This window comes from Saccopteryx leptura, chromosome 4 (genome assembly GCF_036850995.1).
Source record: "Saccopteryx leptura isolate mSacLep1 chromosome 4, mSacLep1_pri_phased_curated, whole genome shotgun sequence".
Classification (NCBI taxonomy): domain Eukaryota; kingdom Metazoa; phylum Chordata; class Mammalia; order Chiroptera; family Emballonuridae; genus Saccopteryx; species Saccopteryx leptura.
The window spans coordinates 214,370,774-214,387,246 of NC_089506.1; the positions used below are offsets into that span (position 1 = coordinate 214,370,774).

A 16,473-nucleotide genomic window follows, 5' to 3' on the forward strand; every position below is an offset into this window, starting at 1 on the left:
TTTAATGACAATAATGCAACAAAAACCTTTATATAAACAGTTTATTTACTCTAAACAGCAACACAGACAAAACGCCATATAAACACAAAGGAAGTGATGCAGAAACGAGGCCGGCGGCGGCTGGCTGGCTTTGGATCTGAGGCTCAGAGCAACACAACCCGGGTTTTGCAGAGAGGACAGAGGCGCAAGGGCGAGGGGCAGGCTGATTTCTTTTCATACAGCCAGCTGGAGGCTACTGTAGCTCTGACAGTGGGAAGCATGCCTGCACCCGCGAGCAAAGGGAACTAGCTCCTCAGGGACTCATAGAAGTATAAAAGTTTATAATTTTACAGCAGTTGAAATACTGACATCAATATTAAAATAAAAGCAAGTTTTACATAACAATCAAAAATACAAAAGACTGAAGGAAGAGACCCTGTATGAAAAACTGGGCAATTCAGCAAGTGGAGAACTGTGTACCAGTGGCGGAAATGGAAAATGGCGCCCGCCCGCCTCCCCTAGGTGACTAGTAATTGTATAGAGCAATGCTAGATCTGCAGTGTTGTAAACAAGTTCTTGCCAAACCAATCCCTTCCTTTTGATGTTGCCGCAGGTCGCTGCTTATGAGGGTGCAAACTTCTTGGCTTGTGCTCGAACCCTTTTCTCATATTCCACTCTGTTTTGGCTGAGGAGGTCAAGAGAGAGACATGTTAGAACAGCCTGGGCTGGAAGTGCACAAGTCTAACCAGTGACCAGCGGTTTTCTCTCTTCTCTTGGAAACAGCGTTGGTCATTTTGGAGAGAAAATACAGATTGCTCATTTTAGTCTTCAAAACCAGACACAGACATGTGATGGTTTTTGTTGGGGGGGGCACTCAGTCCCAGGGTGCAGGTGTGGAGGTGGGGGCAGCTTTCTGGGGGTTGGGGGAGGACCCCAGCTGGTGCTGTTAGGAAAAGGGGGCTGGCAGGCACTGCCCAGGCCAGCATGACAGGCAGCAAACCTGTCATCTCTTGCCATCAGGGAAGAGACCAACTGCTACCAGGGGATCCATGTAACCTGAAGGCCCGTGGGTCCGTGAGGATGTTTATGAACGCGGCTCCTGTGCTGTCAAACACCTCAGGGCTGACAAGAGTCCTCCGCAGAGCACAGGCACAATACATGCACTCAGGGCACTCACACTCTAATGAGAAAACCAGGCTCCTTCCAAGTGTGCTCTCAAGTGTGGCCTCTCAGAGCACTGGTCCCAGCCCCACACAGGCCCAGGTGTGACGGACAGAGGGCCGCCACAAGACCTGCCTTCAGCTCAGCCCACTGCAGACAACAGGCCAGGTTCTCCGGGCCCTCCTCTCCGGTCTCTCTCCTGAAAGGCTGCAAAGACAGCACCAGGAGATGCAGGAACTTGCCTGGAGCCTGCCCTGAGCTGGCATGGTGCCCAGGTGCACACCAGTTACTGGAGGCCAGTGTCAGCACCACACCCAGCCGAGAGCCAAGACTGAAGGCCAGGGAGCAAGCTCCTGCCGCCAGACCACGCTGTGGGCAGTCTGTGCTCCGGTGCCCCCACCTGGGCCAAAGGCCCAGCCCCCAGGGTGGAGGCAGCTAGCGAGGAGGGCCCCGGATGGAGCTGGAAGCAAAAGTAGAGGCAGCTGAGCCAACCCTGCCATTTACCAAGCCAGGCTGGGCACAGGGTGTTTGCCCTAGAGCACTGGGCACCTGCCAGTGTAGGACACACCCTATGACCTTTGGAAAATACGAGAACAGAGATCAATCATGTTTCTCACAAAAGGTGCTTTTTCCCCCCCAAGTGAGAGGAGGGGAGATAGACAGACTCCCACATGCGCCTTGACAGGTATCTACCCAGCAACCCCCGTCTGGGGCGCTCTGCCCATCTGGTGCCATGCTTGCAGTTGAGCTATTTTTAGCACCTGAGGCAGAGACTCCAGAGCCATTCTAGTGTCTGGGGCTGATGCACTCAAACCAATCGAGCCATGGCTGTGGGAGGGAAATATATATATAGGGCGGGGAGACGCAGATGGTTGCTGCTTCTGTGTGCCCTGACCAAGAATTGAACTTGGGACTTCCACATGCAGGACTAATGCTCTACCACCGAGCCAACTGTTCAGGGCCACAAAAGGTGCTTTTAAACTGGATGCTTACAGAACTAATGTCTCATTCCTGTGAAGTAGTGTATGACACCATCTGGCAGGTAAGGAGCCCGGAGAGTACACAAGAGATGCTCCAGTCCTGAGCAGGCCTGGGGCCACACAGCCGGGAGTACCCACTGGCAGCCAGCAGTGACCCTGTGAGCCTGTCGCAAACACCGTAACATGGCAACTAGATGGTGAGCGCCATACAGCAGACGGACCGTAGGCACGCCCTCAGAACACAGGGACACTTGGCCCCAAGTATGGCACCCACGCTGTGACACATTCCAGGACTGGCAAGCTCTCGCTGAAGGCCAGCAAGGAGACATTTTGGCCCTGTGGGCCACCTGCTCTACCGCAATGGCTCAGCTCAGACAGAAAGGCCCCAAGTGGCCCAACTTATAAAAAAAAGGCACAGGCTGACAGGGCCTGATGCAGACAGATATCTCAGGGAGAACAACAAAGCACCAAGCTCACGGGTCAAGATACAAGGACTCATCTGGAGCCGCTGAGGCACAGTAGCAATGAGACACGAGCTAACTCAAGGCAAGCTCCGCTGGAACTATTCACAGCAACTCCTCAGGCTAGGAGCCTTGCACAGAGACCGGACTCAAGTCTGGAGAAAGGGCAGCTAGCCCAAAGCCTGGGAAGAGGCCCTCAGCCCTTGCCCAGGAACGCCTTGTCACCCTTGGCCACAAGGGGGCGCCCCCAGCCAACAGATAAGTTGGATTCAGGAACTTGAAGCCATTTTTGGTGGGAGAACCGGTGCTTCTGCTCTCAGATGAACCCAGGCCGACTGAGCTGCTCAGAGTGGCTGACTCTCCAACCCGCCACAATTCCAGAAATGCTCCCTTGGAAGGACCCAGCCTCTGCTTGGCCCCTCCCTGTGGGTCAGCCCCTTAAGCCCCAGGTTTCTGAACATGGGTAGGTGGAGCAGTAGGGGTCAGAGCCCACAACCTGGCATAACACTGTGCCCACCAGCCTGGGACACTGGCCAGGAAGGCCAGAGTCCTCCCAGTGTCTACTCAGCCCCAGGTTCTAGGGGTAGCTCCATCGCTCACAGTAAGTCACACCAGGCCCTCTTCCGACAGCACCTTGGTGACCAAAAGCAAGTTAGGAGTGCCCTGCCCTAGCAGACCATGCCCCTCACAGCTGCCACACCAGGTTGGGTCAAAGAGGGACAAAGGTAGAAGGTCTGGGGCCTCTTCCTCCAGTGTCCACGCCCTTCCCTGAGCTGGACCAGGCTCCTGAAGGCACAGGGCTTGCCTAGCCATTGCCCACCAGGGGCAAAGTGGTCAACAGGGGCCCTTGTCATCAACTCTGCCTCTTGCCATGCCCTACCAACATCTCTCTGGCTACACCAACCCTGGCCACCCATTCTTGCCACCACAGGCCCTTTGCATGTGCAGTTCCACCCTAGACTCCTCCCTGGCCACCTCACAGTCCTCCGTTTGTGGCAATGACTGGCTGCCAGGAGCGTTGGGACTGTCCACCTACCCCACAGCCGCCTTCTGTTCCCCTTCCTACAGGCAGCCTACACGGGACTTCCAGAAAAGGCTGTGCAAACTGACAAGGGGTCACTGCAAGTGGGGACAGATTGAAACTAACCAGTAAATTGTGTAGGCCTCTGCTTGAGCTGGATCTTGGATATTTGGTTCATTTAGAAGTTCCTGTATTCCTAATAAGATCTGTGTAAGAAAGAAAAACAAAGCAAGGTAGGGGTGAGCAGTCAAAAGGCAAACCCCGGTCCTGAAGGCAGGCTGCGGCGAGGCCTGCACTGCATACCTGCTTAATCGTGATGGCCGGCCTCCAGTCCTTGTCCTCCTCGAGGATGGACAGGCACACGGTGCCTGACGGGTACACGTTCGGGTGAAATAACGGTGGTTCAAATTTGCCTGGACCACACAGAAGAAAGGAAATGTGTTTTGGTGGCATTGTCCTAAAGAATAATGTCCTGCCCTGACATCCCCATCTCCCCTGTGCTGGGACACCTGCTGGTCATGAGGCATTTCCCAAAGAACTGTTTAGAAAACTGTGGCCACAGGCAGGAAGAGGTAGGAAAGGAGCAAGCGGGCCTTCCCCATGGACTCAGAGGCAGAACCACGTCCCTCCAGGACAGTGGGTAGTCAGAGCGGAGGCCCAGGCGGCCTCCCAGGTCCCTCCCCAGCCAGTCTGGACTCAGGACGATGGGAAGGGGCTGCTGCAGCAGGTGAAGAATCCAGGGGAAGCAGCCAAAGTTCCTTCAAAGGAGCGTGACCATTTTCAAAGCAGCTCATTCTGCTTCAAAAACACGCTTTTAGAACTCCATATGTATATAATATACTGCTCACAAAAATGAGGGGTATTTCAAAATGACTAGGAAGTGATAAATATGCCCTCACTTTTATGAGCAGTATACATTTAAGAATTTTTATTCATTGACTTTTCTTAGAGAGGGAGAAGGAGAGGAGAGAACCCCTGATCTGCTGTTCCATTTATTCACGCATTCACTGGGGGCTCTTCTATGTGCCCCGACTGGGGGTCAATCTGCACAACCTTGGAGTATCAGGATGATGCTCTAACCAACTGAGGTATCTAGCCAGGGCTAGGACCCCATATTCTTTCTTTAAAATGTAAAGAAAGTTAATTTTATTTTTTAAAAAAATTAATAGATATAAAAACCTGAAAACATAAAAGAGCAGGAAAAAAACTTCCAGGAGCCCCACCAGGGACCATTAACCACAGCTAACATTTTAGCATATTTCTCACCTTTTCTTCTGGGTACTTTCTCCCTTTCTCTTTATTTTAATTATACCTAGAAAAACGCAACAAGTCTAGTACAGCCTGATAAATTATTTAAAAATGAGTACATCTACTAACACCAATAGCTTTCCCGAAAACGCATTCATATATCACCCACGCCGTTTGCCCCTCTAACCCAACCTGCAACCCCCAAGGACGTCTCCAACTGTCTGCACGCCGACCGCACGAGGATCCCCTCACTGTGCTCACGGGCCGTGTCCTCCCAGGGAGTGAAAGGTATGCACCCCTGTGCTGCACAGCACCCACTGGGAGGCTGGCTGCCCCGTGGACTCGCCCGCTGCCCTGCCGGTGCACAGTGGAAATACTGGATCAGTTTCCAAAGTGGCTGTCCCCACTTACATCTCACTGCTTTGTCAGGTGTGGACTTCAGCCACTGTTAAATGAACCATGGTTCCCTCTCATGGCTTGAAGTTACTTTTCTCTGGTGATCACTGAGGGTGAAAACCTTTCATTTACTGAAGTGAACTGGCTACTTTGGAAATGTTCTTGTTTAAGTCTTTCGCACATTTTTCAATTGGGTTGTGTCTTACTGATTTGTAGAAGCTCTTTACATATTCTAGTCACAAGCCTTTTGTCAATTACATGTCTTGCAAATATCTTCCACTCCAAGTTTGTCTTTTGCTCTTTTATTTTTTTTACATGTTTAGTTGATTTTTTTTTTTTAGAGGACATGTTTTCTTTTTTTTTTTTTAATTTTATTTTTTAGAGAGGAGAGAGAAAGGGAGAGAGACAGAAAGGGAGAGAGAGAGGAGAGAGAGACAGAGAGAGAAGGTGGGGAGGAGCTGGAAGCATCAACTCCCATATGTGCCTTGACCAGGCAAGCCCAGGGTTTCGAACCGGCGACCTCAGCATTTCCAGGTCGACACTTTATCCACTGCGCCACCACAGGTCAGGCCATGTTTAGTTGATTTTAACCAGAGAGAAAGGGGGAGAGAGAAACAGGAACATCGAGCTGTTCCTCTATGTACCCTAACTGGGGATCGAACCAGCAACCTCTGCACTTCTGGCTGATGCTGTAACCAGTGGAGCTATCTGGCCAGGGCTGTCTTCTGTTCTTCAACATGTACATTTTGGTGAATACAATTCTTTGATTTATCAATCTTGTTTCTTAACTAGAAAAATGTACCAATAACAAACATCACCATCCCCCAAGCCCGTCCGCCCTCCTCCCAGTCTCTCTGGCTTTCTTCCACAGCAGTCACCCTCCTGACTTCGCATGCTAGCCATCGCATGGCCTGTTGTTGACCTGCATAAAAGGACTCCAGCATAAACTCCTGTGTCTGGCTGTCTACTCCACACGTTTGGGAGATTCACTCATGCTGTGTACCAAGAGATCCTTCACTCTTGCTGCTGCACCTGTCCATTCTATTGTGAATGGACACTCGGGCTATCTCCAGCTTTTGGCTCTTAACAGATGGGGCTGTCTAAACATGCTTGTCCATGCCTTTTGGTGAACATACACATATTCATTTCTCTTCAATATTTACAGCTGGGTTATCGGGTAGGGATAAATTAAGCTTCAGTAGACTTGGCAGACAGCTTCCAAAGGAAATGTTCAAAATTTACTTTCTCAAGTGCATATCTGAAGGCTCCTGCTACTCTGCAGTTTCTTCTGTCTCAGTTATCTGCCTGTTCACTCTGTTGCTGTAACTTGTAATTATCCAGTAAAGAAGTTAGGCATCTCTTTCTATGCCAACTGGCCAGGTGGAGAACTTCTTGCAAAGTGCCTGTTCCATCAAATGGTTGCTAGCCTTTTTCTCAGTGATTTGTAGATGCTCTTGATTTAATCAGGAGAGTACTGATGGATACATACAATCTCCCCTCTTCACTCTCAATGATGTTCTTTGGTAAAGAAATGGTCTTAATTTCAACATAGTCCAATTGATCCCATTTTCCATACTTCCCCGGTTAAGAAAACTTTGCTTATCCAAGTCATGAAGACACCCTCCTGTCTTCTTCTAAAACAGCGGTTCTCAACCTGTGGGTCGCAACCCCGGCGGTCGAACGACCAAAACACAGGGGTCGCCTAAAGCCATTGGAAAATACATATTTTCTGGGTACTTTTTACCCAACGAGCCCCATCCCAGGCCTCACCATCCTCCCCTCCTAGAACCTTGAGCACCACAGCAATTCTCAGCACTCTGCATTTCCTACATTTTAGAGCCTATGTGACAATGTCCACAGAAGTCTCCTGGGATTCTGACTGGAATTACGCTGAATCTGTAGGTCAGTTTGAAGAGAACTGACATCTTTGTAACAGTGCCTTTGGGTCATAAACACGGCCCATCTCGCCAGTCTTTAGGCTGCCCTTCACTGTCTCAGAAATGTTTTCTTAAACATCTTTTGTTGGACTTATTCCAAGGTACCTGATACTACTACAAAGAATATATTGTAGCTTAAAAACTTTCATTTGTTGCAACTATATGAAAACCAGTTTTTGTATATTACCCTTTTATTCAGCAACCTTAATAAACTGACTTAAAGACGGTCTATGGTCTAAGGCAGGGGTAGTCAACCTTTTTATACCTACTGCCCACTTTCATATCTCTGTTAGTAGTAAAATTTTCTAACCACCCACCGGTTCCACAGTAATGGTGATTTATAAAGTAGGGAAATAACTTTACTTTATAAAATTGATAAAGTAGAGTTACAGCAAGTTAAAGCATATAATAATAATTACCAAGTATTTATGTCAGATTTTCACTAAGCTTGGCAGAATAAATCTTTATAAAACTTACTATAAAAGATAGTTAAATCTATCTTTTTATTCATACTTTGGTTGCTCCGCTATCGCCCACCATGAAAGCTGGAACACCCCCTAGTGGGCGGTAGGGACCAGGTTGACCACCACTGCTCTAAGCCCTCCTTTCCTATTTCTCTGCTGGGATTCCTTTTTCCTGTCTTGCTGCATTTGTTTGGAATTCCAATAAAATGTTGAAATGATGAAAGCAGCTACAATTCATCTCACTTTTTATTTAAAATAATACCTGCATACCCCCCCCCCCCCCCCCCCCCCCCGGCCAAACTGAACAGCAAAAAACCACCCCAAATGAAGTAAGTCTCAAGGCCCTGGCTGGGCAGCTCAGCTGGATAAAGCATTGTTCCGATACACCAAGGTTGCGGGTTTGATCCCCGGTCAGGGCACATTCAAGAATCAACCAATCAAAGTATAAATAAGTGGAACAAATCAATGTTTCTCTCTCTCCCCTTCTCTCTAAAATTAATCAATAAAAAATAAAATAAAAAGTCTCCATCCCAGTGGTTATGCTGTGAATTGATCATTTAAATAATTCTTCTGGTAGATGTCATTATAATGAAAAACATAGTTCTATCTCTTAAATCACCAATCACATGAAGTCTTGCCTTCCCCCATGCTGGGCATGCACATTTCAACTCATTCAATTAATCCGCCATAGACAGCGCTGGTTGATTTCCAGCTACCAAAGAGGAGAGATTTGGTGCTCCCTTTCCTTGTCCTGAGTTTTACAAAACAGCAAAACTAGCTGTAGCACTTTTTTACACATGGCCTTGGACTTTTCTTCCTGCTGCCTTCTCTGGAGGCTTAAGCGTGCTGCTATCCGTCCAGGCTGCAGCTGCAGGCATGCGCAAGCTGTGAAACTCTAACAGACGACCGGTCAGGGCACACAAAACCCTCTAAGGAATGAGTTCCGACTGGTAATCCTTCTGCGTGTCCATCACCATCCAGGGGGGTGGCTTCATCCCTGAGGGGCTCGAAGGGTTGAGGAGCCTCACCTGGATCTTATGATCCTTCCTCTAGAGCCCAGGAGCGTCCCAGTTGCAGAACCAAGACCTGAGACTTAGCCTAGTAGGAGCACCTCCATCTCGGGGCTAGAAACACTCAGATCCATAGTCACCATAGGGATCAGCATGACATAACCACAACCAAAGGGATCTGAGTGCCAGGGGCACCCCGCGTAGACCAGAGTGTGAGACAACCACGACTCCCGGAGGCTGGGCTCTCTGAAGAGGACTCAGATCTCTGCTGGAGCACAGTCAAAGCCAACTGTTGAGAATTCATTGTACTTACATTTCGGAGGTGAGGATGGATAGTCATCTTTGAAGAGCATCCGTAGTTTAAACAAGCCTCCTTCCCAAGGGGTCTGTTGGGAAGTGAAGCTGTGATTAGATGTGTGCTGCTTTCTGCTGCCGGAGCCCAGGAAGAGGTGGGCTGTGCTGCTGCTACACAGTCCCTGCTGGGACCCAGTGACCCGCCCACAGCAGGACCGGCAGGACCTCCAGGAGCCCGAGGGCCAGTGGGAAAGAGCCCTCCCTGGAGAGGAGCAGACTGACAGCTGTGGTGGCTGGCTGTCTCCTCTCACCTCAGGACGAAGGCCAGGGCCTGCACCTGAGCAGGTATAGTCAGGACTTAAGCAAGCTCACATGCAGACCCCTTCCCTCACGTCCTCACGTCCTGCCCATCTCTGGGCAGCCTCCCAGCTCCACAGTCCAAACCTCCTTGTAACCGGGAGATACAAGGAGGTTTGGAGATAGCTACAGCCCACCAGCCTCGCCCTAAGATGAGGGGGCCATGTATGGGCCCAGTGGAGGCTGGGGTGCATGCTGGGCCCTCATCAGAGCCCCAGAACACATAGTCCTGCAGACAAAGTCTTAACCCTGCCGGCTCAGGGCAGGGGAGGGAGCCTGTCAGGAGCCACCAAGGCTCAGCACAGTGGATCCTCACAAGAGACTGTGGGTGGGAGAGTGGAGGCGGTGAGGCCTCAGCACAACCCAAATGCCTCAGCGCCCCCCTCCCCCGGGTCGCGGGAAGAGCCATGTAACGGGTTGCCGGAGACCCTCCTTCTGAACGCCTCAAATACACTGGTTGTAACTGGTCCAGGCACACTCAGGGGAGCCGAGGAGGCACCACAGTGGGAGAACCGTGGCTGCGTGTGAAGGACACGTGGGGCCCCATGCAGCCATCACTGGTGGTCCACGCCAGGCCCCCGCCCCAGGGATCTGCAGTCATTCCAGGCTCGGACACCCAGGAGGAGCACTACCACAGCGAGGCTGCTCCAGTCCCAGCACATCCAGAAGGACAAATGGGAAGGCCCTCGTGGCAGCTCCGGCTCCTTCTCTAAGACTCCCTTCACTACCAAGGTGAAGCAGGGTCTGGGCCTCCTACCCCCGCCCAGCCCAGACCCTACTTTCAGAATTAAAACTGCTTGGGACGGGATGTTGTCACATATCACCCTAAACTTATCCCACCACTCATGTCCCCCGACCTGTGTGACTGCCACGTCATGCACTTGAACCTGAGTCCTCCTGAAGGGCTGAAGCGTTCCCAGCAGTCCGCCCCCCACACGAGCAGGCTGCTTCTTACCCCTTTCTTCCCGGGAATGGCGCACTCCCAGTTCATGAGGTTCATCGTGCCATCGGGGTTTTTTGTTGGGACAGCCACAAAACCCTAAGAGAAAGCCACACACAAGCACATCAGTGCTGTGGAAGCCTGTTAGCTGCTCACGGGAACAGCCCTGCGCCTCCCACCACCTGCAGGCACAGGGCTCGCAATAGGGTCCTGTCTGAAGGGACCGGGTGGTGTCGTCAAGCGGAGACGGTCCACTGTGCTACATGAAGAAATAAAACTTTCCTTACAAAGGGGTGGTCTTTTCTCCAAGCTTTCCTCTCCTGGGCGAGTCTGCTGAGGGCGATCCCCGACATATTCAAAGTCCTGAAAGAGACGGCAGAGATGTGATCAGGAGGACAACCCGGCTCCTCTGCCCCTCCCCTCACACCTGCCCAGGGAGCAGACTTGTTTCCAAGAGTCCAGTGAGCAAGGGCTCTCACATAGCCCATAGAGACCACTCATGCTCTCAGCAAGTTGTCCAGAATCTAGACAGGCATCAGGCCCCCATGGGCAACCCTGTCCTCTCCCACAGGCAGGTCACCAGTGAAGAGACCTGGGCCACCGGGGCACCTTCCCTGCTAACAGCCTCGCCCCAAGGCTCCATGGTGTCACAGAGGTTCAGACAGGCTCTAGGTGCTGTGCAGGGAGGGGCCATGCACTCCCAGCAGACACCTGGAACCTGACCCTCCCACCCCCCTTTAAGTCACACCCAGCAGCGGGCTGGAATGACAGGGATCCAGTTCTACCATCAGACTACACAGGAAAGGCAAGACAAGGTGGGGACACACAAAGCGCTGGCCTTAGACCTGGGAAGGGCAGGGCTGAATCACTTCCTTCTGCAGGTGGAGGGATGTAGGGGCACTGTCAGGTCCCTAGCTTAGAATCAGGGCTGAAGATTCAGATTTAGGTCTGGCCAGGGGATGACCCTTACTCTTGAAGACCACCAAATGGAAAACTGTCCCAGGGCCAAGGGCAGCTCAGCTGTACCGTGGACAAGTCCAGAGATAGCATACCTGCCCCAGTACCCAACAGACCCACTTGTCACCAGCGTCCTGGGCTCCTTCTGTCCCCTCCATGTTCTCATCCTGGCATTCCACGAACAACTAATGGATCAAGACCTGTCTCCCATTTACTTTGGGAAGTCAAAAGGGAGCAGGCTAGCAGGGCCCAAGAACTCCTCTGGGACACTGGGTGAGAGCGGGATGACCTTGGCAGGCCTGGACTGGACTCTCAATGCTCAGCACCCTCAGCCATTCAAACCAGCAGCCCAGAGCCCTCAGGTAGAGGGGCATCTACAGGTGCCTGGCACACCAGACCAGACTGAGTCGTAACCTCACCTGCCACTGCCCATGAGAAAGCAGATGCAGAGGTGACATGATCACAAAACCTGCTGGAGAATTTGAACTTATGTGTTTGTTGGTCTTCAAAATCCATGGAAGCACTGAAGATACCCTGAATCAGGCTTTAACAAGACAAATGGGGAACGGCCGCTTCCCCAAGCCTTCTGGTTTATACTGAAACTGAGGAACAGGTCTCTGGTCTCTGTAGGGGAAAAGGTCCAGGAAAAAAGTCCCCCAGTACAATGTGGGGTACCCGTCACAACTAAAACAGCTGTGAAAAACAAAACCCACACACTTCCAGCAAGGACAACACTAGACAGCAGCCACGCTTCCCAGCCGTCTCACTTACTGGCCCGGCCTCCACACAGGCCTGTTCTAGAGACAGGGAGATCCCGAGTAACCTGCACGCTAAGGGTGCAGCCTCAACACAAGCCCAGCTGGTCTTCTGATGCCAGTGGGTGGGTGGCAAGACTCCTTTCCCTCCTGCTGCAGTGCCCCCTAGCCCCGTAACTACTACTTCAACCTCCCCACCCCACCTGGGCTCCAGTTGACCCACGACTGCCTCAGCAACCGACAGCACACCCTTCACCCCAGCACCCACACCACCTGGCTGCCCTGTCTGACCCCTCAGGTTCACACTGTTCAACAGCAGACATCAAATGCACGATCCCAGGCCCCAGAGACGCCCACCCCCACCCCCACGGACCAGCAAGGCTCTGAGTCTTGGGCAGCTCTTGGATCACTGTTTCCCCAAGAGGTAGGCACAGAAGGAGGGGTTTGGGACTGCCACTGCAGAAAAGCACTGCCACCTCCCAGCCACCCAGGAGTCCAGGTCTCAGGATGCTGGGTGCGTTACTATAAACCACCAGACCAAAGGGATGCGATACATATTCAAGAAACATGTATGCTTATGTCATCACAAGGAAAGTAAGGGTCCAAATTCAAAGCCCTCCAGTAAAGAAGCATGGCCTGCAAGGCAACAGGTGATAGATGTACCAATTCGGGCTGTGGTCCCTAGCTCTAGCACTCTGACCCAAGAACGCTCCCTTCAACCTTATCCGACCTCAAGATTAAGTCCAACTAGATTAACACCAGGCTTGGACCCAACAGAACTGCTCTTCAGCACCATACAGCTCTGCTCTGCCCATTTCCTCCCAGGGGGCATTTGACCAAACCACTGAGGTGCTCAGAAAGAGCGTGCCATGATGCTGCCCGGGGGTGGGGGTGGGGGGACAGGTGAAGATGCCATATGCTGGGAAGAACTAGGTGCCAGGAGATGCAAAGCAGGACTATAGGGATGAGAGGGACCTGCTTTTAAAGTGGCCAGGTGGCCACCCGAGTGCAGCCTGCAGCAATCTGGCAGGAGACTGTTCCAGGCAGCGTGGTTCAAGAAGAGAAGGACCCAGTGGGCCAGGGAGAGTGGAAATGGTGGGCGTGCACGAGGGGTGTGGGAGCCCACAGGGGGCGGGGCAGAGCAGCACCTCAGCCAGCTTCGGTTGGAAGTGGGAGGTGATGACTGGCTGAGAGATGGGGGACAGTAGCCCTAATGGGTGAAAAATTCTTTATTTCTAAATTTCTCGACCCCTTTCCTTCAACTGGTTTTTCTAATGGCATGACGCAATGCTAACCTCATCCCAGTGCCTCTCCACACCCACCTCTAGGTTTGAGGGTGCAGCACATGTTAGCTTCCAAAGTATTGTTTCTGTGCCCTGTGGCTTCCCCCAGCAACATGGCCCCAGAGCGGACACCCCCTCATCCCTGGCAAGGGCAAAGCAGAAAGCACAGCGTAGAAGGATGTTTCTGCTAAATTAACTAACACAAGCTCAGTGATGGAAGATGAGCAACCTGGTAAGCTGGTGTTTAAGTGAGGCCTATGGTCCCTAGTGAGTCTGAGGCTAGGCCAGGCATCAAAACAGGTTTCTGAAGCCCCAGGCCAGCGTGGAACACTGAGGAACCATGGATACAGTGTAGGGCGACACAATGCTGGGCTGGGTGCAGCCTTCCTGTTGACCCTGTGTCAGGTCCTTGCCTCTTCTGCTCTGAAAACTGAACAAAGCTGTGCACAGAAGCCCTGTCCTACTGCCTCGCTGTGGCTGTCCCAGGCATGAAAGGTTCATGAGGAGTGGTCCCACAGGAGCCCCTGCAGCCCCCTCCTCAGGGGTGCCAATGGGCCAGACCAGGCACCAGTAAGACCCTTTCTGCCATCAGAGCAAAGAGCTACCGGTGCACTCACCTGCACTGTCCAGGCAGACACCTGGTCTTCAGGATGATGCTTCCACTCCTAGTGGTCTTCTGGGTCCAGGAGAAAGCAACCAATTTGTTACATTTTCATTACAGAACAAAGGCGCTTATTCAGAATCCCACTTCATATCGACTCTGCCTTCCCCAACAGAGGCCCTTAAGAAACAGCTAAATGTTACTGCCGCTTCATGAACAGCCAAGCTGTAGCTGCACAGACCAACTATCCATGAACTACTAGAGCTGCCCTGCAGGACCAACTCAGATTCTCCAGGCTGAGTGGGGAGGTCTGCAGCAGTGGGCTGTACTTGAACCTTCTCTTAGATCAACTCTGCTGGTTAACAGCAGAGACTTCAGAGCTGCTTCACTGGCTCATGAGTGTGGCAAGCTGTTCATGTCCACCAACCTCAATTTCCTCATCTGTGAAATGGGGGATGGTACTGTGCCCCCACAGGTTTACCCAGGATGACACAAATAGTGGATGAGAAGCCCTGGGCGGGCCTTTCCCACCCAAATGGAAACTCCCTCAGGGAAAAGGTATTCACTCATCTGATCCAAGCATCCTGCCTCTGCCCAAGGTGCACTTTTGATTCTTTCTCCACAAACCTCTCAGGACTCCGGGCTGTTTCTGAAGCAAGGTTCCAAATCCCGAGACTCACCAAAGACACCACAGCATGCAGAATTCACCCCTGAACTACCCAAAAGGTCACAAGCAAACCAGGACAAACTAGTATCCACATTACCTTATCTGTTGGAGAGGTTCTCTATCTCAAGCTAAGGATTCCTTAATAGCGAGAAACATTCAGAGCTACATTCTTTTTAAAGAAAACAAAAAGCCAACTTAGCAAACACAATACAGTAACTTTGCAAACCAAGGAACTAAACGTGCTTTCAAAACATACAAACCAAGACCAATTAAAACTGTTATTTAGGAGCGACTGCGCGCCGTAATCCCGAGCCCAGCGAATCATTCCCTTCCTTTCTTCCTCCTCACAAAAATACCAGTTCCAACCTCCCTTCAATTGCTACAAAGCAACCTCAAAAACAAAAGGAAACTCTCCCTCTGGCGAAACGCTGGTGTTCAGGGACCCACCAGCGGCAAGCGAGCTCTCTAGAAGCGCAAGGAAACACAAGACCTGTTTTGAATTTTAGACATCAAACACCCCCCACCCCCCAATCGAACCAGCAATTTTGCAATCCAAGACTTTCAACTCTCTCCGCCGGCCCTCTCCCCCGGCAGGAGAGCGCCACAGGTTTGTGTGCGGCCCCGTGACCCCGGAAACGCACGGCCCTCGGTAAATGAAGGCGCCTGTCAACCCCGCCTCGGCTTCCCGGCCGCGCCGCGAGCCCTCGCCAGAGGGGACGCCAACACTTTCACAAGGGAAAGCGACGGGAGCCGGAGGAGCAAGGCCGGGACGATGTCGAGGCCGGGCCAGCAGTGTCCAGCCGTAGCCCGCGGCGTCAGGAGCTCCACGGCAAATGGTTCCCGGGCGCAGGATCGGGGTCGGGTCGGGGGTCGGGGCCCAAGGGGTCGTGGGTGGAAGAGTGTCCGCCCGGCTCGGCCCAGCCCGACGGCGGAGGCCCCGCGCCGCCGAGGCTCGGCCCCTGCCCTGTCGCCGAACCCTGCGCACCCCCAACCCGCGCTCACCTAGGGCGGCCGCGGCCCGGCAAGCGAGGGGGACGAGGCGGCGGCGACGGAGGCGGCGCGGCGCTTCCTTTGTCTCGGGACTTCCCTCCCGAGCCCGCTCCGCGCGCAGCCCGAGCGCTCCGAGGACCCCGGCGCGGGCGGGGCGCGGGCGGGGCCTATGGGGACTGTCCGCCGCGCGCCTGTACCGCGGGCCGCCGCCGTCGCTCCGCGTCTCAAGCGGCTCTTGCAGCCGCACGCTGCGCGCTGCCCACACCCCGCTGCCGCGCGCCCGCTCCCTGGACTCGCCCCGGGAGCCCGGCCTGGGGGCGTCTTTTCAGTTAGGCGGCGCCCTGGACACCTGCACTCTTAAAGGAGCCGCGTCCCCAATGTGAGGGAGCGTCTGCAAACTCTCCTTTGCGATGAGCGCGTCCACTCGAGGACACGCCAGCAAGCAGCTGGGGAAAGCGGAGGCCAAGATCTCCAAGGGCTCCCCGGATGTCCTGCGTGCACCTGTCTGGGCACGGGTCTCATTAGTTTCCTTAGGGCTAAGGTCCAGGGTCGGGGAGTAAAGACCACCGAGGCCTAAGGATCCCCAGAAGCGTCGCAGCACGGTGACGATCTCCCGAGAACAGCGTCCTGTGAAACCCTTTGTAATTGGCCACTTCGAGACGCTGGGCGGGGCGTACAGCAAATCAGCCCAATGAGCTGACCCGGTACAAACAGCCGAGAGCCGGTCTGACCGACGGGAGGAAAAGTGCGGACGCTCCCTAACTTGAGGTTGGCCGAGGGGGAGGGGTTCTGGAGCTGCCTGCGGGCGGGGGAGGGGCCAGCTGCGACCCCACGCTGCAGTCAGAGTTTGGGGCCCACCCCTTAACTTAACCCGTAGGTGTACGCGGGTCCTTGCTTGTCTTGCTAGGCGCCTCTTCGTGGGGCTGACCCCGGCCCCAGTCCCAGCCCCTCGGGCCAGCTGCGCTAGGCAAA

The 16,473-nt window shown here is 53.1% G+C and overlaps 1 protein-coding gene across 3 annotated transcripts; it reads right to left on the reverse strand.

Annotated features, from left to right (window-relative positions):
- Positions 1–27: 27 nt before the first annotated feature.
- On the reverse strand, positions 28–15,699 carry UBE2I (ubiquitin conjugating enzyme E2 I). Of its 3 annotated transcripts, none has more exons than XM_066382988.1 (8): positions 15,514–15,697; positions 13,861–13,916; positions 10,536–10,611; positions 10,264–10,347; positions 8,971–9,043; positions 3,906–4,015; positions 3,729–3,808; positions 28–664 (listed from the first exon to the last, which is right to left on the reverse strand). In XM_066382988.1, exons 3-8 carry the CDS (start codon positions 10,599–10,601, stop codon positions 601–603), a joined length of 477 nt encoding a protein of 158 aa, XP_066239085.1. In that variant the 5' UTR covers positions 10,602–10,611; positions 13,861–13,916; positions 15,514–15,697; the 3' UTR covers positions 28–600. The 3 variants fall into 3 exon arrangements, with proteins under 3 accessions (XP_066239085.1, XP_066239084.1, XP_066239086.1); XM_066382987.1 differs by having other exon boundaries at positions 13,861–13,919; positions 15,514–15,695; XM_066382989.1 differs by lacking the exon at positions 13,861–13,916 and having other exon boundaries at positions 15,514–15,699.
- Between the last annotated feature and the right edge of the window lie 774 nt (positions 15,700–16,473).

What these genes read in the sequence shown, in the direction of transcription:
- UBE2I (XM_066382989.1), bottom strand. Translation starts at nt 10,601, where the DNA reads ATGTCGGGGATCGCCCTCAGCAGACTCGCCCAGGAGAGGAAAGCTTGG. An exon ending in CCATTCCCGGGAAGAAAGGG is followed by an intron (nt 9,044 to 10,263) that starts GTAAGAAGCAGC and finishes ACTTCCCAACAG; the next exon opens with ACCCCTTGGGAAGGAGGCTT. An exon ending in TCCATCCTCACCTCCGAAAT is followed by an intron (nt 4,016 to 8,970) that starts GTAAGTACAATG and finishes TGTGTGGTCCAG; the next exon opens with GCAAATTTGAACCACCGTTA.